The sequence below is a fragment of the Glandiceps talaboti genome, chromosome 13 (assembly GCF_964340395.1).
Source record: "Glandiceps talaboti chromosome 13, keGlaTala1.1, whole genome shotgun sequence".
Taxonomy (NCBI): Eukaryota; Metazoa; Hemichordata; class Enteropneusta; family Spengelidae; genus Glandiceps; species Glandiceps talaboti.
Window position 1 is genome coordinate 20,364,240 of NC_135561.1, and position 25,492 is coordinate 20,389,731.

At 38.3% G+C, this 25,492-nt stretch overlaps 2 protein-coding genes across 2 annotated transcripts in view; one reads left to right on the top strand and one right to left on the bottom strand.

The window, feature by feature from the left end:
• The window catches only part of LOC144445082 (17-beta-hydroxysteroid dehydrogenase 13-like), a 5,547-nt gene extending 5,263 nt beyond the window's left edge, over window positions 1–284 (bottom strand). Inside the window, exon 1 of the mRNA XM_078134633.1 lies at window positions 1–284. This exon is cut by the window's left edge and continues 194 nt beyond it. Within this exon, the coding sequence (XP_077990759.1) occupies window positions 1–259 (259 nt within the window). The 5' untranslated portion in view covers window positions 260–284.
• Window positions 285–1,524: 1,240 nt separating this feature from the next.
• On the top strand, window positions 1,525–25,492 carry LOC144444394 (uncharacterized). Its single transcript, XM_078133808.1, has 11 exons — window positions 1,525–1,603; window positions 2,750–2,804; window positions 3,496–3,615; window positions 4,952–5,061; window positions 5,893–8,309; window positions 8,346–8,447; window positions 8,762–8,771; window positions 9,537–9,633; window positions 19,071–19,176; window positions 19,621–19,768; window positions 25,385–25,492. Exons 1-11 carry the CDS (start codon window positions 1,525–1,527, stop codon window positions 25,456–25,458), a joined length of 3,318 nt encoding a protein of 1,105 aa, XP_077989934.1. The 3' UTR covers window positions 25,459–25,492.

The window sequence follows — 25,492 nt, forward strand, 5'->3', positions numbered from 1 at the left end:
GTGCACCAACAGCCGTCACTTCTGTTGCAGTGGCTTCATTCCCCTTCTGGTTTATGTCCCAGAGTACCAACTTAGCACCAACCTTAGCAAATTCAAGAGCTAAACATCGTCCGATGCCATGTCCTGCCCCTGTAATGAGGACAACTTCTCCGTCTATTTTCTTCCGTCTGGACGGAACAATGGCTCGAACTAGAGCTTCTAGGTAGGCTAATCCGATACGTATAAAAAGAAGTGGAATGTCAAATAATAATGCTAACATTTTCTTAAAGATTTAGTGTGAAACACGGATGCATTCGTTCTTAAATAGGCAAAAATCAGCATGTGGATTCTTTCACACTACGTACGTGTGCACGAAGTCACGAATACAAAGTTTGGAGTTCACCCGATGAGTTCAAAGTTCATACGATAGGGCGTTATGATATCATTAAAGGTGTTGGGTCCATTTTAGTTTCTTTATTTACAATAAATAAGAAATAACATGCTATAGAATAGAAAGAAACTGTCGTATTTTACTTCGCTTATGTAAATCTGATAACTTTGGCAATAATCTATGGAAAACAGACTTAGAATTGTTGGTGATACTTTCCTTCCTTCCTAAACCATGTCCCTATAAAAGACATGGAACAGTCTAGATAAATATCGTAAAGTGGTCTGATCAACGACTCGTCTTTTTTTATGGTTCCAAATCATAGACGTGTCTTAGTTGGTAATAACCATGATAACTGAGTATCATAATAGTTCATACAATTACGCACTGTGCAAACCTTCTCTAGTTGTATTTATTTTTGTTCGATCATTTTTGTCGTAATATGATGACGTCATTTGACCCGTGTGTCACAAGATGGCGCTAATTTCAAGTTTACGTAAAAGAGGATGTGTACTGTAGGTGAGTTGATGTGGTTGCCTAAAGACAACGTACTTATTAATACTTCATTGATCACACGTTTATCAGGATATACTATACCAACATTTTAGATGTTTATGTAGATTAAAAACTGCCCAACTTCAATGTATTGTTCTGTACAGTAAACTACGAGTCGCACAATGAATGGTGAAGTAATCTAGTGTACAGATGTAGCGGCAATAATTGTAGCGTCTTGCTGTGGTTTTGAGGGTTTTTTCGTCTGTTTTGGCGACTTTTTAAGTTTTAGTGTTTAACCCGGTGCGTGCGTGCATTACAGATACTGCAAACTATAACAAACAATCATCCCTGAAATCCGGTGCACTGAAATTGGGATGAGTTGACACTGGGGGAGTTGAAAATGGGTCGAGTTGAATGGGAAGAGTTGAAATTGGGAGGAAATGATCCATCACCAATAAAATGACTAGCAACGAGACACTCGTGAGTTCACTGTAGAAAGATCACTGATTTTATAACAAAACACACACACATGTTCTTTGTTATACCAATTACCATGGAAGTATCACCCACATCAGTGATACATGTATTTCCATGGTTACACCTTTGACATCTATTGAAATCCATCTTCAGTTAGAAGCAAAGAAAACTAACGAACCAATGCCATGGAAAGTGATAAGAGTTCATCTGAGTTTCAAACTTTACTCACCAAGCTGCAGGAAGCCCACCATAGAGAACTTGAAAGTAAGTACCACTAACACATTGTTCCTGCTAAGGTTTTCTGTTTTGGCTATTCACCCAGTGGCTGTGTAAACTAAAGAACATCATTTTTGCCACTATTGCCCAACAGCCGATCAGCCATTGAAACAATGGCTTGAATAGAAATCAAATGCCATCTTACAAAAATCATACTAATAATTATAAGAAGACACCTTTATCACCATTAATTTTCCATTTATTGTCTAGAAGCAGACGTGGGGTGGCAAAGAAGCCACTATTCACCCAGCTGCTGGGCAAATAGTGCCAGTGGTGGAAATGCTGTTATTCACCCAGCTGCTGGGCAAATAGTGCCAGTGGTTAAAATGCTGTTATTCGCCCAACTGCTGGGCAAATAGTGCCAGTGGTTAAAATGCTGTTATTCGCCCAACTGCTGGGCAAATAGTGCCAGTGGTGGAAATGCTGTTATTCACCCAGCTGCTGGGCAAATAGTGCCAGTAGTTAAAATGCTGTTATTCACCCAGCTGCTGGGCAAATAGTGCCAGTGGTGGAAATGCTATTATTCACCCAGCTGCTGGGCAAATAGCCTTTGCCTCTTTTTTTTGAGATTGAGTGGTGTGTTAAAGGGACCTAGAAAATCTTGTAATTGGTTTATAAATGGAATATTCGGTTCTTTCAGGCCTAGCATGGAAAAGTTCTACTTCCATGGGCCTAGTCTCCTGACAAGTACTTGTCTTTTGAGCCATTTCACACTCCAAGTGAATCATAACAATTAACACTTGTCATGAGCAAATTGACACTTGACTAGCAGAATTTTATGACTGACTTGTTTTCACCATGTTTCTCATGATTGAGTTTAGTGTAAATGTTAATTATGAAAAGAAATTATTGATTTTTTGAAAATGTTGCAACTGAAATTTCTACCTTACTTCCGGTGTGCCCTCTAATGACAGCCAAATTTTGTTGTTCTGAGTCTAAAATGATAAAAACTGGCATTTCTTTTGAGTCACCACATGTGACATAGTAAGAGATAGGAAACGCCAAATTTTGGTGCGTCACTAGAAATTGTGTGCGTCAGTGGTGCATCAAATTGTCTTAGAGGGCACACTGCTTACCTCTCACTGCAGTTGTAATATTATGACTCATTTTAGTTTGGTATCTTTTACTACTTAGAGCAACAACAAAAACTATTGCAGCAAGAAGAAGAAAACAAGAATTACTACAACAGGTAAGTTAAGAAGTGTCAAAATGCTAATGAGTATTACTAATTTTTATATATATTCAGTGTTTATGTTAAGGGCAGTAAGTAGGTAAAATCTACTGGTATCTGAGTTCCCCTATCATTTTACTGGAATTCACCACCAAATGATGGTACAATGTCCTGGAAACTATACCAATTTTACTATGTTCCCCCTTTCTGTTACTGGGGTTCCCCAACCTTAGCAAAAACACTGAATATTACTGATAGTTGTAGAACGACTCATTGCCTGTTTACTTGGATTTGACAGGGCACATCTTCACCTCAGACAAAATAACTGATTGCATGAAATCAACCCCTGTATTGTGGCCCTAACTTCCAACCAAACAGCTGCTTCCAAACAACACCCCTTGTTACCAAACAGTGTGATCTTTTAGTTTTTCTGTCAATAGCTGGAATATGGTGTACTTATACACTATTGTTTTGAAAGGTGTGGGTTTTAAACTTTCATGTATGAACAATAGAGGGCGCTATTGTAACCTCAACAAATAACTCACACTCGTGCTGATGAAGGAGGGGAAATTTGAAATTGTATATGTAATGTCCTTTTTCCAATCTTTAGATTAAAAATCTGAAATAATCCATATATTGTAATAGACTGACCTTTAACACAAAGACAATATTCTTCACCTAATCTTGGCTAATCTTTGATTATTTAAAGTGTCGTGAAGGATCTTGTGAAGGCCAAACAGCAGAACAAACAGCAGAACAAAGTCCTAATAGAACACAATCAGAAACTGAAGCAAGAAATCAAACAACTCAAGGACAAATTTAAACACAAGTAAGTGATGTAGACTATTGTACAGTTGTTCATGCAGTGAACATGATTGATATTTATCTGTGGTCACCATAGAGAAAATTCAGCTGTGTACCTATATATGAATATACAATATACACATACCAGCCCATAGAACTCAAGTAGAGCAACTCCACTGTGTTATATGGTATATGGTATAGTTGCAGTGTTTTTGCTAAGGTTGGTGAACCCTGTAACAGAAAGGGAGAATATGGTAAAATTTGCATCATTGGCAATACAGTCTACATAATTTTGGCAGGAACCCTTGTGAAATGAGTGGGAACTCAGGTAGATTTTACCTGCTTACCACCCTTAACAAAAACACTGGTTGGGAACCCTGGTAAAATGACAGGGGAACTCGGGTAGATTTTACCTACTTACCACCCTTAATAAAAACACTGGTTCCGGTTGGAGAACAATATGTAGAATGTGTTGTTAGAAATGACATCGTTTCTCATTGGAATGTGATTTTTTTAAAAGTAACCAAAGATACTTTGGCAAGAAGAAAAAATTGTTAAGGGTCAGCGGCTTAAACTAGGGTAAATCGGAAACACACCCTTTTTTGCCTAAGGTAGATACAATAGACTAACTGATAGATAGGGGCATTGGTGACATTAGCATAGATAATTGGACACCTCGATTGTTTGCTGTTATTTTTAGAGAAAAACAACAAATATTTACATGGCCCAGACTGAAAATGAGACTCGTCCCAGATTGGGTTCGTTCAAACTGTGAGTCCTAGTTTGTAGTCCCAGTTTGATGTTTTATGTGAGTTACCGTAACATGCTTCCATTTATTTCACTATGTTTCGTTATAATGAAAAAAAAGGTGAAGAGACTGTGTGCCAGCAGTGAAACTGGCAATCATTCCTACAATCTTCAACAGTTTTATTCAAATCTCTCAGCATATATTATCATATACCCAGTATCGATTCCATTGCAAGTCAATGGAGAGCGTGCACATCGAACGTGGGCAATAATTTTCCATATCACAGCCCAGCACTCTTTGCCCAAATATGGCAAGTGAAGCACTCATCAATATTTGTTCACTCAGTGATTTGGCTTTATTACTTCACAATTTTGATGTTTCTGCGAATAAAATAATATTTCAGTTCCAATTTATGTGATTATGTGCTTCAAATGATGTTACCATGCCACTACATGGGATATATAATAAAACCTTTTACGGCCCAGATATGGGTATTGCAGACCTTAGCAGTAAAGCTTACGAGACCTGAAGTTAGGTCTTCTGCCGTACAACCCCGGTCCACAAAACCCATATCCGGGACCGTAAAGATTTTTTTTATCTTTCATAATTACAGCAATACAGAACAATGTCAGGTGTGTATCAGCTCTAAATTAGCAATTGAAGAAGAAAGAAAGCAATGGCTACAGCTGATATCAGAAAAAGAACAAGACATATCCAGACTAGGTACATATTTTGTATTGTACTAATTTCAATATTTCTCAGAAAAAAACTAGCAAAACTAGTTATAGCGCCCTCATGTGGTCAAGTATCAAATTAATTTTTTTTATTGGATGGCTATAGTGTTCTCAAAAAGTTACATTATGTAATGTCTTTTTTCAGTGATATTACTTCAGTCTTGTAACTTTGATATTTTAAATAGCTTCTTTAGAATCATTCCTCACTATTACAATATTCTTACTTAGACATTTTGTCAAGATCTAATTTGTCAAAGTTCGATGATATCAATTTTTTGTTGGTCTTAACTCTTTGTTTTGTGGATGTGATATAAAAGTACATCTCCTGAATGTAAACATTTTGACACTTGTGTACTTGAATTATTGTCAAGTGTGTCTAATGATTTGTTTTGTGTGATCATATTTCTTGGCGTGGTGTTCTGTGCATGTTGTTGTTGTTGTTGTTGTTGTTGTTGTTGTTGTTGTTGTTGTTGTGAAATGATAAAGCACACTTACCAATTTGAATTGTTACCGTATACATGTCTTTACATTATTGAAACTAGATTGGAAATTTACGTGTTGGTTTATACATCTGTTTTCATTGGAAAGTCATCATGGTCAATTTTGATATTTGATAAAATCTGTTCCTAAAGATGCACTCCGATTTCAGCAATTTTTTTTCTGGCACATCTTCAACTACAAATTTAATGGTAATGGGGTATGTGTATGTCAAATATAAAGAAATGTATGTAAATTTTACTTTACAGAGAATCTGACACATACATTATTCCTATTGTCAGTGTTTACTAATTATAACAGATTTTTCATTGTCAAATTTCAGTTAGTAAATTAGAGAAGCTAGAGGAGAATGCTGTCCACAGTGACAAGGAGAGGAGTGGCAGAACAAGAAAAGGATGGAAAAACACTGACAAGAGAGATATTGACACAGTGACTAATGACATAGATTCTGAAATCAACTCTGGTGTACCCAGTCAAGTATTCCCGAGCGTAAAAAAGCCTTCTAAGAAACTGTCAGTTAATAAAGATAAACGGAAAATCCGATACAGGGAAACACAGAAGACATCACCAGATGGAAATATAATATCACATGGAATAGAGCCAAGGAATGAGAAAGTAAGGATCAAAACAGAGTTGACCCGGAATAAGAGAGGTGTAGATACAGGGAGGAATTTTGAAGGGAATATTTTCAAATCTAGACTGTGTGTGGAAGAAACACAGAATTGGAAGTCAGCAGCTATACCTGAAGTTCTTGTACCAGAAACATGTGATCCGGATGGATATTCCATGGTTCCTGATAGACCGAACCAGGATATCCAGGAAAGGCAGAATTTACCCAAAAAATTGGAAATGGAAAATACTCAAGATATGGTCAGAAGAACATCAAGATCAATAGTACTTGCACCAGAAACATGTTACCATGACACCCATGCACTGATGCAGAGTCAAGATGATGAAGATGATGATGAGAATAATGAGGGTAATGTTAAGGAAAGTACTTATAGATCCAGGAATGAGAGAAAATGTTTTGCTGTCCCAGAAACTTTACCAGCTGAAATGGGAGAGATCGAGGAAGATGACGACATGGAGGAATCTAGTCTGTTGATGAGTCCACCGACTTCAACTAGTACTCCTGCTACTCAAGTCAGACAGATCACTGACAAAACATCTATGCTGAAAGACGTCGCTGGTAGACTTGTAAACAGAAATGGTAGTGATGATGAGTTTGGTAACATAGATTTACTGACACCGATTGAAAGGAGTCAGTCTCAGGTGATACCTTGTTTTATCAACAGTGAGATCATACAGTCACCAAAGTTTACAAAACCTTCTGAACTACAATCAGAGTCAAAAAACACAAACAATACAGTACAGAAATTGGAATTTTCTCTTGATAATTCCAGATGCGGAAAGGATGGTGTTGCCATGGCAACACATAGTAATACAAAGGCATCACATCTCAAAGATGAAAGCTGCCAATCTGACACTTCCCCACTTCTACTGAGACCTCTTATGAACAGACTACTGCAAAATGAAAGGAGGTGTGGAAAAGATGCACTTGAAAAGTTTGAATTAGGACTTGAAAGTCCAACAAAATTACCACTTGGGAAAGAAAACACGCCCAGTCCAGAGAAGCAGAAGCCTGAAATGGACTCCCCAGATATAAAGTGGATTTCAAACCCCAAAAAACGTTGTAAAGTTTGGGAAGAAATGGACCAGAAACTAGGTGAAGAAGTTGATGGTGATGAGACTTGTCTGGATGAACCACCAAAAAAACACTTCCGACATGATGATTATAAGATTCAGAACTATAAAAAGAAGGATGAAAATGATGATGTGATGAAAAACGACGATGTTGGAGAGACAGTTGATAATTCACATAGAAGGAAACTAAGAAAACGTGATAAGAAAGAAAGTACATGTATGGCAGAATTTCCAGAGTTTGATGATGATGATGATGATGATGATGATGATGATGACAACAATGATGAAGAGACTAGTCTTGGAAAACAAAAATGTAGAGGTGCGGAGACATCGAAAAGTGGACAGAAAAAATTAGTGCAGACAAGACTTAGTAAAGACTCATTCAAGACTTATGTCAGTCCGAGAATATCCAAATTAAAAGAGTTCAATGGTGGAGCCTTACTGACAACAGATACTCAGTTTGATCCCTATGTCCATCAAGCTATCCAAAAATCTCTAATTGAAGACAAAGAAACAACCACTGGAACATATCATAAAAATGCTGAAATAGACAGTGTGGAGTTTAAAAAACCACCAATGGTTCATAAAATTATCAAAGGGAAAGGGAACAAATTTGAGCAAAAGTTTGATGAGAAATATGCCAAAGATGAAGGCAATGGAACTGATATGACATGCTATGAGAGACTTAGCTCTGAAGGAAGTCAATTTACCATGGCAACAGCATTGAATGGAAGTATTGATCCGGCACTGAAACTGTCTGAATTGATGGAAGACTCAGATGTTTTGGTTGTTGATGAAAATCATAGAGCCGTTGATCAAAGGACAAAGTTTGTAGATAAGTGGCAAGATAGAGATCCACCAGAATTCAATGCTGAAGATGAATTTACAGAGAGTTTCAAATTTGGGAAAGTGGACAAGGTTGTAAAGCATTTCAGAGAATGTGAACTTGTGGAATCAGATTTGATATGCGTTACTGAGAGTGGACAGGACAACCTGAGGTCAGGGCAAGGTCACAGGTCAGTTAGGACCAACAAAGTCAGGTCACATGGGGTCAACAGGGAAAGCAAAAAGTGTCCCATGGATCAGGACAGGGAACATGAAGACTATGTGGGGAATGACAGTTGTGCTGACATGTTTGATAGTAATGAAGATGATGATGATGATGATGATGATGAGGAGGAGGAGGAGGAGGAGGAAGAAAAAGATGAAGAAAGAAATGCTCCTGTTGATGAAGGTAAAGACAGTAGAACCCCATGGTGCATGAATACAAGTGTGGCATACTCAAGGTATTTGTACAAGTGCTTGTGGTGTTCTCTGCAATTGTATATTCATGAGTATAGTAAATGAAAGCTGCAGCAGGAGACACTGCAAATACGAGTGTAAATAACACATACTGGCAATCCTGCATCATTGAGTGCTGCTATTATTACAAGTGTAAATAACACATACTGGCAATCCTGCATCATTGAGTGCTGCTATTATTACAGATGTTCACCTGTAACTGTAAAATTAATATGTAAAATTGTACTGAGCAATCATGTGAGTTTGTGTGTATGGAATGAATGCATACTCACTTGCATAGAGGTATGCATGAATGTTTTTCTGTATTGCACAGCAGTGCAGATACCACCAGAATGTATGTACCCTGTGCCCTGATGCAAAATGTATGTACCCTGTGCCCTGATGCAAGTAATCTCTGGTACATATGTAATAATGTATTGTACATATATTAAGATAGGATAAAATTACAGTTTGCCACTGTAGGGGAATTCAACATTTCATACACCTTTCCTATATATATTTCATAAACTAATTTTACCATATTGAAATCAGTGTATCACCAAATGAAAGTTAGCTACTAGTAAGGTTGTTTTCAACTATGAATAAATACATGTACATTGTATGTAGATGACAGGAAAACAAATTATACGTTATGAATATGAATGTCGATGAGAAAGTTGTCTTTTGGCAACAGACATGTATGTAGTACAGACTGGATAAAAAGATTGTATGTCTCTCTGTCTGTCTGTCTGTCTGTCTGTCTGTCTGTCTGTGTTTGAGTGTTTTTTGAGCATTTGTACGTGTGTGTGTGTGTATGTACATTTATGTGTTTGTTTATGTGTGAGTGAGTGAGTGAGTGAGTGAGTGATTCTACGAGTTTGTGTGTGTATGTGTGTGTGTGCTCGTAATATTTGTCTTAGTTGTACAAGCATTGCCACTGCATAAAAGTGAGAGAAGATTTGTTCATTTTGATATTTCTAGCAGATAAGAAATTATTAGAAAAGGAAAGAGAGGAACACAAACATGACATCCACTTTCATGATGGACACAACCAAGATGTACAGTTTGACTTTGACAGGTAAGGATATCACAAAATGATTATTACTATTGCCATAGTAACTGTTACTTTTGGTACATTTCTGGACTGTAATACTCTGTGTAGTCTTGTTTTTCTACTCGTTAAATTGGATTATCACAAGCTTGTATACTAATACCAAATTTATCACCTTTCCAAACCACACTCAAAAAAAAACCTGCTACCTCACAAATTTGTGAATATTATGCCTGTCTTTAACTGGTATCAGTGACTTTTTTCCCACATTAGTCACAATAAGTGATGTCAGAAACTGGTAGAGACAACAATGTATAATACAACAATAGAACAAACCAGTGGTAAAGTTTAATTCAATGTACTTTCCAAAACCACATCCTCTTAGGTCACACATTTCAGATATCAATTATTATTCAATTTTTATTGCAGGATACACTCCTCAAAAACACAGACATGATACAACAATCCAGACATTAAAAACTATGTTACAAAGGGTAGAAATAATTGACACTTCAAAAATACATTAAATTCCTATACATTAAATTCCTATACATTAAAATCATGTTTGAGTGTAAAAAAGAGTCTGAGGAGAATACTGCTGAAATTAATATATTAGAACTACATGTATTCTTCACTTTATCAAAAAAACTAAACAACAATTTACGTCTCAGAGCTTCAAATGTTGGAATTGTATGTGAAACAAACATAGAGCTAGCACTGCAGTCACGTATATAGCCCATAACAATGCAAAAAGCATTGCTGTATGCGACTGTAAATTCTCTATTGCACCTGCCTTTTGACTCTCTCCAAATAATAGATTTGTCCTTCCTAGTATCCAGAGCCCTTAGCAGTAATTCTATACATTAGAATTATCTACTTGTAGGTATGAGAGCTGATCAAAATCACACATGTCAGTGAACTGGCCTTAGGGTATAAGCATATATAAGGGAGCTGAGTTCTGGATTCCTGGGAACATTTAGTCATAAGGATGATGGTCAAAATCCACAGAGTTCTGGAACATCTAGCTATTAGGGAACTCAGATCAAAATCAAACACATAATTGTGGATGTCAGGACCCATAGGTTTCCATTTTTGCCTTCTTTCCAAGCCCGCCTACATGCCAACACTGTCTCATAGAATTGTCTAGCTTTGGCAGTCTAGTAGAATCCACTTTCACTGACATGTGAATGCACTTTAATATTATACACACAGAGAGACAGGGTGAAAAGGTGAAACGTTGACCAAGAGGTCAGACATTGAATTACATGATAGTAGAATGAGTTATTTGTTTCTGGTAAATGTTCTTAAGTGCTGAGATCATAGATATTCTAGCACAGCTCAGTTCCACTTGTCTGTGTAGGCTCCCTAGTACAATCAGCTCAGTTCCACTTGTCTGTGTAGGCTCCCTAGTATAATCAACTCAGTTCCACTTGTCTGTGTAGGCTCCCTAGTACAATCAACTCAGTTCCACTTGTCTGTGTAGGCTCCCTAGTACAATCACCTCAGTTCCATTTGTCTGTGTAGGCTCCCTAGTACAATCAACTCAGTTCCACTTGTCTGTGTAGGCTCCCTAGTACAATCAGCTCAGTTCCACTTGTCTGTGTAGGCTCCCTAGTACAATCAACTCATTTCCACTTGTCTGTGTAGGCTCCCTAGTATAATCAACTCAGTTCCACTTGTCTGTGTAGGCTCCCTAGTACAATCAACTCAGTTCCACTTGTCTGTGTAGGCTCCCTAGTACAATCAACTCAGTTCCACTTGTCTGTGTAGGCTCCCTAGTACAATCAACTCACTTCCACTTGTCTGTGTAGGCTCCCTAGTACAATCAACTCAGTTCCACTTGTCTATGTATGCTCACTAGTTTAGTACAATCAACTCACTCCCACTTCTCAGCATAGTTTATAGTAGACACAATTCCAATTTGACAGCCATCATCAGTGTAGTGGTACATTCACTGTGTCTTCCAAATCAATGATACACTCACAATAACAAACCTTTTTAACACACTTTTTAGCTTTTTGCAATTTATTGATGTACAAACATGGACTTGGGTCATTGTTGTTTCACTTTGGAAAACACAGTAAAGTTGTTTTATTAATCAAACAATCCAAACATATACCAGTTTGTCATTCATATGTTCACTTTAAAGTAACGAATCCCATATTCCAATAGAGACAACTTGGCTTTTGTGTTGTGAACAATGCAATATCCACAATAATCATCTACTCAATTGATCAAGATCATTGCAAGTTAATGAGCTATCATACTTGATATCCCAACTAATCCATTAGTCCGATTAGGGATTAATTTAGACAGGATTATTGATAATATTGACATTGCCTCTATCATTTGAATGATTGATAGACTGTCCTATTGTCTGGCTGAAATAGAGCTGGTCGATTAATTTTCACTAAAACCCAGTGTAGATTTCTCTGAAGGCCAAGTTCAGTGTAATTGCCTGTCTGTCATTGTTATTTGAACAATTGAATAGCAAAGAAGCCAATTCAGTCACAGATTGGTAATATGTGTGTTTGATGAAAATCTTTTGTCTAGGCCTTATAAAGTGACACTGTAATAGGTGAGATTAGGGTCTATTATTTGACTGGATTATTTTGGAGTTCATGTGCCCTTTTACCACTCCAGGAAATAGAGACATTTTCAGAAAGGATGGGTTCTGAAGAGACATTTTATGATTTTACATCACCTACAATTACTTGTAATTTCAAAGAAACACCAAGTTGATCTTGTTATAAGGTATGGGAGCTGCAGATATAACGTGTTCAATGGTTGCACAATGAATATTCATGACTCCTAAGTGCATATTCCCGTCAGTGTAAAACATCTCTTATGAATATTCATTGTGCAACCATAAATATATTATTTCTGCTGACTCCGAGCTCCCATGAGGGAATGGCCTACAGCAAATATACCCTATAAAGGCATATCATTACCTTAAGTTAATATTTCTCTGAAATCACAATAACATGTAGGTGCTGTAGAATCATGAAATGGCTCTCCAAAACCTATAGTTCATGAAAATGTGTTTGTGAATACAACATCACAAGTCTTCCTGAATATGTTCAATGAACCAGTCAATATGGAAAAATTATGTTAATATTTGATGTTTTGCTTATCCCCGTCAATATTAGCAAAAATGGTCCATCTCTCAGAAATTGTGAAAGTGTGTTCAAACCCATCCAAGGTACCATGTGTATTCAAACCCATCCAAGGTATCATGTGTGTTCAAACCCATCCAAGGTATCATGTGTGTTCAAACCCATCCAAGGTACCATGTGTATTCAAACCCATCCAAGGTACCATGTGTATTCAAACCCATCCAAGGTACCATGTGTGTTCAAACCCATCCAAGGTACCATGTGTGTTCAAACCCATCCAAGGTATCATGTGTGTTCAAACCCATCCAAGGTATCATGTGTGTTCAAACCCATCCAAGGTACCATGTGTATTCAAACCCATCCAAGGTACCATGTGTGTTCAAACACATCCAAGGTACCATGTGTATTCAAACCTATCCAAGGTACCATGTGTGTTCAAACCTATCCAAGGTACCATGTGTGTTCTAACCTATCCAAGGTACCATGTGTGTTCAAACCTATCCAAGGTACCATGTGTGTTCAAACCCATCCAAGGTACCATGTGTGTTCTAACCTATCCAAGGTACCATGTGTGTTCTAACCTATCCAAGGTACCATGTGTGTTCAAACCTATCCAAGGTACCATGTGTGTTCTAACCTATCCAAGGTACCATGTGTGTTCTAACCTATCCAAGGTACCATGTGTGTTCAAACCCATCCAAGGTACCATGTGTATTCAAACCTATCCAAGGTACCATGTGTGTTCAAACCCATCCAAGGTACTATGTGTGTTCAAACCCATCCAAGGTACCATGTGTATTCAAACCCATCCAAGGTATCATGTGTATTCAAACCCATCCAAGGTATCATGTGTGTTCAAACCCATCCAAGGTACCATGTGTGTTCTAACCCATCCAAGGTACTATGTGTATTCAAACCTATCCAAGGTACCATGTGTGTTCAAACCCATCCAAGGTATCATGTGTGTTCAAACCCATCCTTCAAACCTATCCAGGTATCATGTGTGTTCAAACCCATCCTTCAAACCCATCCAAGGTACCATGTGTGTTCAAACCTATCCAAGGTACCATGTGTATTCAAACCCATCCAAGGTACCATGTGTATTCAAACCTATCCAAGGTACCATGTGTGTTCAAACCCATCCTTCAAACCCGTCCAAGGTACCATGTGTGTTCAAACCTATCCAAGGTACCATGTGTGTTCAAACCTATCCAAGGTACCATGTGTGTTCAAACCTATCCAAGGTACCATGTGTATTCAAACCCATCCAAGGTACCATGTGTATTCAAACCCATCCAAGGTACCATGTGTATTCAAACCCATCCAAGGTACCATGTGTATTCAAACCTATCCAAGGTACCATGTGTGTTCAAACCCATCCAAGGTACCATGTGTATTCAAACCCATCCAAGGTATCATGTGTATTCAAACCCATCCAAGGTATCATGTGTGTTCAAACCCATCCAAGGTACCATGTGTGTTCTAACCCATCCAAGGTACTATGTGTATTCAAACCTATCCAAGGTACCATGTGTGTTCAAACCCATCCAAGGTACCATGTGTATTCAAACCCATCCAAGGTACTATGTGTATTCAAACCTATCCAAGGTACCATGTGTGTTCAAACCCATCCAAGGTATCATGTGTATTCAAACCTATCCAAGGTACCATGTGTGTTCAGACCCATCCAAGGTACCATGTGTGTTCAAACCCATCCAAGGTACCATGTGTGTTCAAACCTATCCAAGGTACCATGTGTGTTCAAACCTATCCAAGGTACCATGTGTATTCAAACCTATCCAAGGTACCATGTGTGTTCAAACCCATCCTTCAAACCTATCCAAGGTACCATGTGTATTCAAACCTATCCAAGGTACCATGTGTGTTCAAACCCATCCTTCAAACCCATCCAAGGTATCATGTGTATTCAAACCCATCCTTCAAACCTATCCAAGGTATCATGTGTATTCAAACCCATCCTTCAAACCCATCCTTCAAACCTATCCAAGGTACCATGTGTATTCAAACCTATCCAAGGTACCATGTGTGTTCAAACCCATCCTTCAAACCCATCCAAGGTATCATGTGTATTCAAACCCATCCTTCAAACCCATCCAAGGTACCATGTGTATTCAAACCCATCCAAGGTACCATGTGTATTCAAACCTATCCAAGGTACCATGTGTATTCAAACCTATCCAAGGTACCATGTGTATTCAAACCCATCCAAGGTACCATGTGTATTCAAACCCATCCAAGGTACCATGTGTATTCAAACCTATCCAAGGTACCATGTGTATTCAAACCCATCCTTCAAACCTATCCAAGGTATCATGTGTATTCAAACCCATCCTTCAAACCTATCCAAGGTATCATGTGTATTCAAACCCATCCTTCAAACCTATCCAAGGTATCATGTGTATTCAAACCCATCCTTCAAACCCATCCAAGGTATCATGTGTATTCAAACCCATCCTTCAAACCTATCCAAGGTATCATGTGTATTCAAACCCATCCTTCAAACCTATCCAAGGTATCATGTGTATTCAAACCCATCCTTCAAACCTATCCAAGGTATCATGTGTATTCAAACCCATCCTTCAAACCTATCCAAGGTATCATGTGTGTTCAAACCCATCCTTCAAACCCATCCAAGGTACCATGTGTGTTCAAACCCATCCTTCAAACCTATCCAAGGTACCATGTGTATTCAAACCCATCCAAGGTACCACATGTGTTCAAACCCATCCAAGGTACCATGTGTGTTCAAACCCATCCAAGGTACCACATGTGTTCAAACCCATCCAAGGTACCATGTGTGTTCAAACCCATCCAAGGTACCATGTGTACTCAAACCCATCCTTCAAACCCATCCAAGGTATCATGTGTATTCAAACCCATCCAAGGTACCACATGTGTTCAAACCCATCCAAGGTACCATGTGTGTTCAAACCCATCCAAGGTACCACATGTGTTCAAACCCATCCAAGGTACCATGTGTGTTCAAACCCATCCAAGGTACCATGTGTGTTCAAACCCATCCTTCAAACCCATCCAAGGTATCATGTGTATTCAAACCCATCCATGGTACCATGTGTATTCAAACCCATCCAAGGTACCACATGTGTTCAAACCCATCCAAGGTACCATGTGTGTTCAAACCCATCCAAGGTACCATGTGTGTTCAAACCCATCCTTCAAACCCATCCAAGGTATCATGTGTATTCAAACCTATCCAAGGTACCATGTGTATTCAAACCCATCCAAGGTACCACATGTGTTCAAACCCATCCAAGGTACCATGTGTGTTCAAACCCATCCAAGGTACCACATGTGTTCAAACCCATCCAACGTACCATGTGTGTTCAAACCCATCCAAGGTACCATGTGTGTTCAAACCTATCCAAGGTACCATGTGTATTCAAACCCATCCAAGGTACCACATGTGTTCAAACCCATCCAAGGTACCATGTGTGTTCAAACCCATCCAAGGTACCATGTGTGTTCTAACCTATCCAAGGTACCATGTGTATTCAAACCCATCCAAGGTACCATGTGTGTTCTAACCCATCCAAGGTACTATGTGTGTTCAAACCCATCCAAGGTATCATGTGTGTTCAAACCCATCCAAGGTACTATGTGTGTTCAAACCCATCCAAGGTATCATGTGTGTTCAAACCCATCCTTCAAACCTATCCAGGTATCATGTGTGTTCAAACCCATCCTTCAAACCCATCCAAGGTATCATGTGTATTCAAACCCATCCAAGGTATCATGTGTGTTCAAACCCATCCAAGGTACCATGTGTATTCAAACCCATCCAAGGTATCATGTGTATTCAAACCCATCCTTCAAACCTATCCAAGGTATCATGTGTGTTCAAACCCATCCTTCAAACCCATCCAAGGTACCATGTGTGTTCAAACCTATCCAAGGTATCATGTGTGTTCAAACCCATCCAAGGTACCATGTGTATTCAAACCCATCCAAGGTACCATGTGTATTCAAACCCATCCAAGGTACCATGTGTGTTCAAACCCATCCAAGGTATCATGTGTGTTCAAACCCATCCTTCAAACCCATCCAAGGTATGTGTGTTCAAACCCATCCAAGGTACCATGTGTATTCAAACCCATCCAAGGTACCATGTGTGTTCAAACCCATCCAAGGTACCATGTGTGTTCAAACCCATCCTTCAAACCCATCCAAGGTATCATGTGTGTTCAAACCCATCCAAGGCATCATGTGTGTTCAAACCCATCCAAGGTACCATGTGTGTTCAAACCCATCCAAGGTATCATGTGTGTTCAAACCCATCCTTCAAACCCATCCAAGGTATCATGTGTGTTCAAACCCATCCAAGGTATCATGTGTGTTCAAACCCATCCAAGGTATCATGTGTGTTCAAACCCATCCAAGGTACCATGTGTTCAAACCCATCCAAGGTACCATGTGTGTTCAAACCCATCCAAGGTATCATGTGTGTTCAAACCCATCCTTCAAACCTATCCAAGGTACCATGTGTATTCAAACCCATCCTTCAAACCCATCCAAGGTACCATGTGTATTCAAACCCATCCAAGGTACCATGTGTGTTCAAACCCATCCTTCAAACCCATCCAAGGTACCATGTGTATTCAAACCCATCCTTCAAACCCATCCAAGGTATCATGTGTATTCAAACCCATCCAAGGTACCATGTGTATTCAAACCCATCCTTCAAACCCATCCAAGGTATCATGTGTGTTCAAACCCATCCAAGGTATCATGTGTATTCAAACCCATCCAAGGTACCATGTGTATTCAAACCCATCCAAGGTACCATGTGTGTTCAAACCCATCCTTCAAACCCATCCAAGGTACCATGTGTATTCAAACCCATCCAAGGTACCATGTGTATTCAAACCCATCCTTCAAACCCATCCAAGGTATCATGTGTATTCAAACCTATCCAAGGTATCATGTGTATTCAAACCCATCCTTCAAACCCATCCAAGGTATCATGTGTATTCAAACCCATCCTTCAAACCCATCCAAGGTACCATGTGTGTTCAAACCCATCCTTCAAACCCATCCAAGGTATCATGTGTATTCAAACCCATCCTTCAAACCCATCCAAGGTATCATGTGTATTCAAACCCATCCTTCAAACCCATCCAAGGTATCATGTGTATTCAAACCTATCCAAGGTATCATGTGTATTCAAACCCATCCTTCAAACCCATCCAAGGTATCATGTGTGTTCAAACCCATCCTTCAAACCCATCCAAGGTATCATGTGTATTCAAACCCATCCAAGGTACCATGTGTGTTCAAACCCATCCAAGGTATCATGTGTGTTCTAACCTATCCAAGGTATCATGTGTATTCAAACCCATCCTTCAAACCCATCCAAGGTACCATGTGTGTTCAAACCCATCCTTCAAACCCATCCAAGGTACCATGTGTGTTCAAACCCATCCAAGGTACCATGTGTGTTCAAACCCATCCAAGGTACCATGTGTGTTCAAACCCATCCAAGGTACCATGTGTATTCAAACCCATCCAAGGTACCACATGTGTTCAAACCCATCCAAGGTATCATGTGTGTTCAAACCCATCCAAGGTACCATGTGTGTTCAAACCCATCCAAGGTACCATGTGTGTTCAAACCCATCCTTCAAACCCATCCAAGGTATCATGTGTGTTCTAACCTATCCAAGGTACCATGTGTATTCAAACCCATCCAAGGTACCATGTGTATTCAAACCCATCCAAGGTACCATGTGTGTTCAAACCCATCCAAGGTACCATGTGTACTCAAACCCATCCAAAGTACCACATGTATTCAAACCCATCCTTCAAACCCATCCAAGGTATCATGTGTATTCAAACCCATCCTTCAAACCTATCCAAGGTACCATGTGTGTTCAAACCCATCCAAGGTACCATGTGTGTTCAAACCCATCCTTCAAACCCATCCAAAGTACCACATGTATTCAAACCCATCCTTCAAACCCATCCAAGGTATCATGTGTGTTCAAACCCATCCTTCAAACCCATCCAAGGTACCATGTGTGTTCAAACCCATCCTTCAAACCCATCCAAGGTACCATGTGTGTTCAAACCCATCCAAGGTACCATGTGTATTCAAACCCATAATGACATTTACACAATGATAAGAACCAATCAAACAATAACATGATGATAACAATTCTATTTCAGCAAATTTAAATAATAATTTTCAAACTCGCTTCAAAAGTCCTAGACTTTGAAACCATTTCAGAATACTGCATTAGACTATATATTTAATTAATGTTTTTTTCAACAATACCTAATGACAACAAATCTCATATATTTCTACTACAGAGTTCCCAAACTGAGTAAAAGTCCAGGATACAAATATTCTGAGGTTGTAAGAAAAAAAGATGAAAGAAAGAAACTACTGGCATTTGATTGTAAACAGTGTGAAGATGTAAGTTAGACAATGTTTTGATCAAAAATATCATCAATGATAATATTTACCCTTAGAATACCACAGTTACTGTAGTGTGTACATTATCATGGAAATGAGGGACCTGGAGTAATGCAAGTCTTTTCATTATCACAACACACTGCAACTATTAACCCATAGTATACCACTGTAGTGTATACACTATCATGGCAGTGGGGCCCTTTTAGCCAAGCAATTCCTTTCTTGGTAACACTCAACCATATGTGACCATTAAAGAAAAAAGCTTCAAATTCAAGGTGTGATTGTAAAAGATATTGTAGTTGGCATACCTTGACTAGTATTCAAAATAAGTATTTTAATGATGAATGAATGCCATACACCCATCAAATGTACCCAAATATATGTAGCATACACATATTGTCAAATTTCTCATAATGTTTCCGGTCCATTTTATTATCTTCCCAGTATTTCAAAGGATTAGATTTGAATGAATCTGTAATTAGGGAGAGGATGAAAGAATGTTCCAGACATCGGGGTAAATTCCAGCCACCAAGTACTCCAGATCATTACTGGGAAATGGATATGCCGAGTACACAGACTTGTCAGGAAAGAGGTATGTGATTGACTTAGGAAGACTTTGATATTAGGGATAGGGAGAATGACTTAGGAAAGACTTTGATATTTGGGATAGGGAGAGTGACTTAGGAAAGACTTTGATATTAGGGATAGGGAGAGTGACTTAGGAAGACTTTGATATTAGGGATAGGGAGAATGACTTAGGAAAGACTTTGATATTAGGGATAAGGAGAATGACTTAGGAAAGACATTGATATTAGGGATAGGGAGAATGACTTAGGAAAGACTTTGATATTAGGGATAGGGAGAATGACTTAGGAAAGACATTGATATTAAGGATAGGGAGAATGACTTAGGAAAGACTTTGATATTAGGGATAGGGAGAATGACTTAGGAAAGACATTGATATTAGGGATAGGGAGAATGACTTAGGAAAGACTTTGATATTAGGGATAAGGAGAATGACAGGAAAGACATTGATATTAGGGATAGGGAGAATGACTTAGGAAAGACTTTGATATTAGGGATAGGGAGAATGACTTAGGAAAGACTTTGATATTAGGGATAGGGAAAGTGACTTAGGAAAGACTTTGATATTAGGGATAGGGAGAATGACTTAGGAAAGACTTTGATGTGAGGGATAGGGAAAGTGACTTAGGAAAGACTTTGATATTAGGATGAAATCAAATACAATGTTTTATACTTGTAGACTTTAAAGGTTCACTTTGGATTAGGAGTCAAATCTAGCTGTAAAAACTATTTGCTTAGCAGGGTAAGGAAAAAGTTGGTCCAAAATAAAAAGAATGATCCTATGTAATCCTTATTAAGATAATACTAATGTGATGACTAGGGATTGAAACATTGGCCTTTAACTGAGTGGAACTATTATAGAATTGTATACAGCTAGTAATGGTGACTGGAATTCTAGATTAGGGTGTCATGTTGATGTAGGACAGTCACCTCACTGGGTTATGTGAATTATACCTGTACTAGCTGTAACTTGGACATTTTCTTTCATCAAGTAACCAAAGATATATTCACGATATATTCACTAACAATTGATCAGTTACTTACAAAAAGTCATTGTATCTGTTAATTTGTGGTCAATATTATATGTAGGAAGTGTAATGACATAAATATATTTACCTACACTGGTGATGCAATACTGTTCACAGCGTACAGTATTAGGAGTAAGTTTAGTTATTGTATCTAACAAAACATTTACCAGTCACAGCTAGTGTACTTTGAATAGTAAGGATAATCACATTAAGTTAGTATATATTTGGGATGGGTGGGGGGGGATGGAGGTGTGTTTGTTTTTCATTAAAGATGGAATAAAGGTAAGACTGTTATTATCATAGCTACATTTCTTTATACTGTGCTGTCAGTCTCTTCTAACCAAGAATTACCAATTTGTAGAGTTTGCATAATCCAAGGTTTGTCAAAATAACTTTTCTAGGCCCCCTAGACATAAAGATATACAGCTAAAACATAATCAGACTCACTTTTGCACAAAATAACAAGATGCAACAAGACAAGGCAAGACAAAACAGAGTCCACCATAATACAACAAATAAACTAAGCTGATCTTACAGAGCCCCCCCCCCCCCCCCCCCCTCCACAAACAAGTTGTAAAGAGTGACCTTGCAGGACAAACTAATGATATGTAAATGAGTAACACATTAAAACTGTGCAGGGTCCATCCATCCACACACAATGACAGTATAAACTCACTACTACATAGCCTTACCAAGGTCGTTCACCTCTGTCATCTGTTGTTGACATGTATTGAAATTCAATTACATTGGCTTTGCCAGCAACAAAAGATGAAAGTATTCAAATCCAGTGTCTTTGAAACCTTAGTCTGCAATATCTATGATTAATTAGATTTACTTTGTTGTATATGTAATATGAGGGTTGTTGTACATTGGCCAAGTGGGTTAACTTGCACATCTGTCTTTCTACATTCTGGGTTCAAACCCAGCCTGTGTCAACTGGTTTGATGAAAAAATGAAATAAAAGATGAAAGTTTTGGAATTCAGTGAATTGGAACGTTAATCTTCTCTACATATATATTAAATTAGATTTAATTTGTTATAGTATGTAATACTAGTATATACGTTGTTTCATTAAAATCTAAATTTACATACTTTGTTTCATTAAAATCTAAATTTACATACCCTTGAGTTCTAGTGTTAATAATAATAATATCATAAAATGACAGAACAGTTATCCCATGACATGTGAGTGCAAGTGTGGTGTACTTGATGTCACTTTTCACATTGAGTGCTGACTGTGTGTTGTCTGGTCATACTCTAAGGAATGATCACACAATGTCCAATGATCTCCCTAGACTTTGGGTCAAGCATGTCAGAAAATTTGCATAATTAATAGTTATGTATTTGCATATAATTTATAATTTACTCCCACTCCCATTAAAAGATAGTGTTTATCTGCACATCACATTTTATTTATAATTGCATACAGTTTACTCTGAAAGTACAACCAGAAATGCCTACACATCACATCCTCATATAGTCCTGCTTGCATATGGAGTAAGTCGTCCCTTCCTTCTCTGTCCTGTAAAGAGCCAGCGTGAAACCTGGGCTTATCAGAAATGCTGATAACTAAAGAATTAATGCATCCTGTGGTTAAATATTAGCAATAAATTTACTATTTAATAATTTTACCTCGCCGTGTCTACAAAAGTCAGAGTTCAGAGGACCAAAAATCCCGAAATCACATATTCAACTGTAATTTCAGGGTTCTGCCTTTCGTTCGATGACCTAGTGGACATCCTGATCAAATATGGCAGCGTTTGTAAGGTAGGACGTTTGAAATTACAACCAGAACTGGAAAAGTTCCGATTTCGACACTTTTTTGATCTTACAAGCGATTACTATCGTCAAAGAGTACATATTTGATTGATTGCTCATATTTGATCGATGGGTATGTAATTCTTCGGTAATTGGTGCGGGTGCATTTTGCTCCCGCACTCAAGATATGATTGCTTTTTGCAGGACGGTGTTGAGGGTCATATCAGTAATCTAGACCCGTGCACTGTCTACAAGCAGGACTAGTCCTAATTAGTATGATAAACATTACATGCCACTGATGCAGTGGTGGACGTGTATAGGGGCACATTTTCATTGAAGCATACATCCACTGTATTGTATCACAGCCTGAATATATGTGCTCCCACAGACCGCTACAAGTGATACGGGTACATTGTTAAAACACACTAAGATATTACAATATTGGGAGCCCAAGGTGATGTTATAATTGTGTATTAATAGTTCCACACACCTTATTAACAGACTGTCAGTCACCTTGCAAAACATGACAGAACAGGATGTAAGATTGCTTATTTGACATACATTTGTGTAGATTCTACATTGGGTTTAATGTTTGATTTAAATAAATATTTAAATGTATATATATGTATTCACTTTATTTCCAAAATAGAAAAGAAAGTTATATCATACAATCATGTCACCTAAATATGTAAAGACATTGGCAATTTTGGAGGTGAAAAAAATAGCTTTTCACTAATCAAGTTTGGCTCCTTCTCAAATTTGGTATGCAATGACAACGTAAAGAGCAGCTTTTTTGTCACACAACCCCAACAAGTTAACTTTGTTTGTTTAGGAGGGGAGGGGGGGCTGCCATCAGTGCGATTGCTGAACTTCATTTTCACACTTCTAACCAAATGCCAATGAAAAACTTTCACTCCTTCAATGTATAGGTAGTGTATAAAAGAGAAACCAAGCTAAAATAGATTCACTAAGTTGACAATGTTTTTAATTCCATTTGATTGAAGTAGTGAATGAATAAACAACTGTGTCCTTGGACAAGTATGTGACATGTACATAATGATATAGTATCCAGTAATAAATAGTGATACTATGCTATAATTAGTAACACAGTTGTATCAAAGGATATAGTGTTATCTATATTTGTCCAAAACAGGAAAAGTCAGCAAAAATCATCAAATTAATCAAAATATGATTTTGTGTATAAAGAATGATCACATGCACATTTACATAATAATTTACATACCAATATGTAATAATGTTTTCAGTATTGTTCAGTAGTACATTGATGTCAGAAATCAGTAGTACATATGTAATGATAACTTTATATGGGTTCAAATAAATCCGGAAATTTTGTTGAAGTGTTTGCTGCCATTGAGCAGCACCCTTGGTGTTTTAAGTATGAAAGCAGGAGGAAACCAGAGTACTTGAGGTAAACTGTATTGTTTTGCTAATGTCAATCTGAGCATCACCACTCTTACATACAGACCTGCTTACTTGTAATCATACCTACATGTAGTTGGAGTTGAGTGCATTCAAACCCAGACTGCAGCTAACCATTTGGTTGAGTGCATTCAAACCCAGACTGCAGCTAACCACTTGGTTGAGTGCATTCAAACCCAGACTGCAGCTAACCACTTGGTTGAGTGCATTCAAACCCAGACTGCAGCTAACCACTTGGTAGTCTTGCTGCTAGACGTTCGGGCTTTCTTTCGATGCTAAAACTATAAGCGAACGAAGTTCGCATGTGAGGGCCTGCCCGAACAGTCTAGCGAATGTCATTTTCAGACCGGACATTCCATTGAGATTACATTGAGCGGTGGGTTGGGCCATCTATGCATATATATACTTTAATATATTCAATAACCTATGACCTCGGGGAATCTCTGCATGCAAGTGTTGACAAACACATTTACGTCATTACTATGGCTTATCGGTTTATGGTAATTGTGAGTTTGATGAGTGTGTAGATGTTGTCATTCACACATTTCGGTTAATGCATTGGTGGTTATTTATACAAGCCCCTCCTTAAGATGAATATGCATGAAAATTTAGCTATTGTCCTCTGTTTGTGCTTGTCGCTAATACGGTTCTCTGATTGGCAGTTATTTATATCCTGATGACATTCGCTAGACCTCGGATGTTCCATCCTCAATAGCGTTGTTCGGCTGTGTGTCGTATTTTATCGGAAGAACATCCGAGGGCTAGCTGATAGACTAACCACTTGGTTGAGTGCATTCAAACCCAGACTGCAGCTAACCATTTGGTTGAGTGCATTCAAACCCAGACTGCAGCTAACCACTTGGTTGAGTGCATAAACCCAGACTGCAGCTAACCATTTGGTTGAGTGCATTCAAACCCAGACTGCAGCTAACCACTTGGTTGAGTGCATTCAAACCCAGACTGCAGCTAACCACTTGGTTGACTGCATTCAAACCCAGACTGCACCTAACCACTTGGTTGAGTGCATTCAAACCCAGACTGCAGCTAACCACTTGATTGAGTGCATTCAAACCCAGACTGCAGCTAACCACTTGGTTGAGTGCATTCAAAACCAGACTGCAGCTAACCACTTGGTTGAGTGCATTCAAACCCAGGCTGCAGCTAACCACTTGGTTGAGTGCATTCAAACCCTGACTGCAGCTAACCGTTTGACCAAGCTATCAATACATATAGAACTGTCAGTAATACTAGTACATAGTGTCACAGGACAGCAATAATTTGTTTCCATTATGACCTGTGTATGAACCTGCATGTTGAATTAACTTCCAACAGCCAAATTAGAGTCAGTTAATATACTGTGATGCTGTGATTATAACTCAATTGTGTTGTCTTTGCAGGTTACATGCAAAATGTATCACAAAATCAACCTCAGCGACGACGAAGAAGACAACCTTATACAAAGCGATTTTAATTTGTGGTGTGTAGTTATGTATTGGTATGTATAC

Coding starts and splice junctions, on each gene's coding strand:
- LOC144444394 (XM_078133808.1), top strand. CDS start 1,525: ATGGAAAGTGATAAGAGTTCATCTGAGTTTCAAACTTTACTCACCAAG. Junction 1,604..2,749: donor CCACCATAGAGAACTTGAAA/GTAAGTACCACT, acceptor TTTACTACTTAG/AGCAACAACAAAAACTATTG. Junction 2,805..3,495: donor AACAAGAATTACTACAACAG/GTAAGTTAAGAA, acceptor GATTATTTAAAG/TGTCGTGAAGGATCTTGTGA.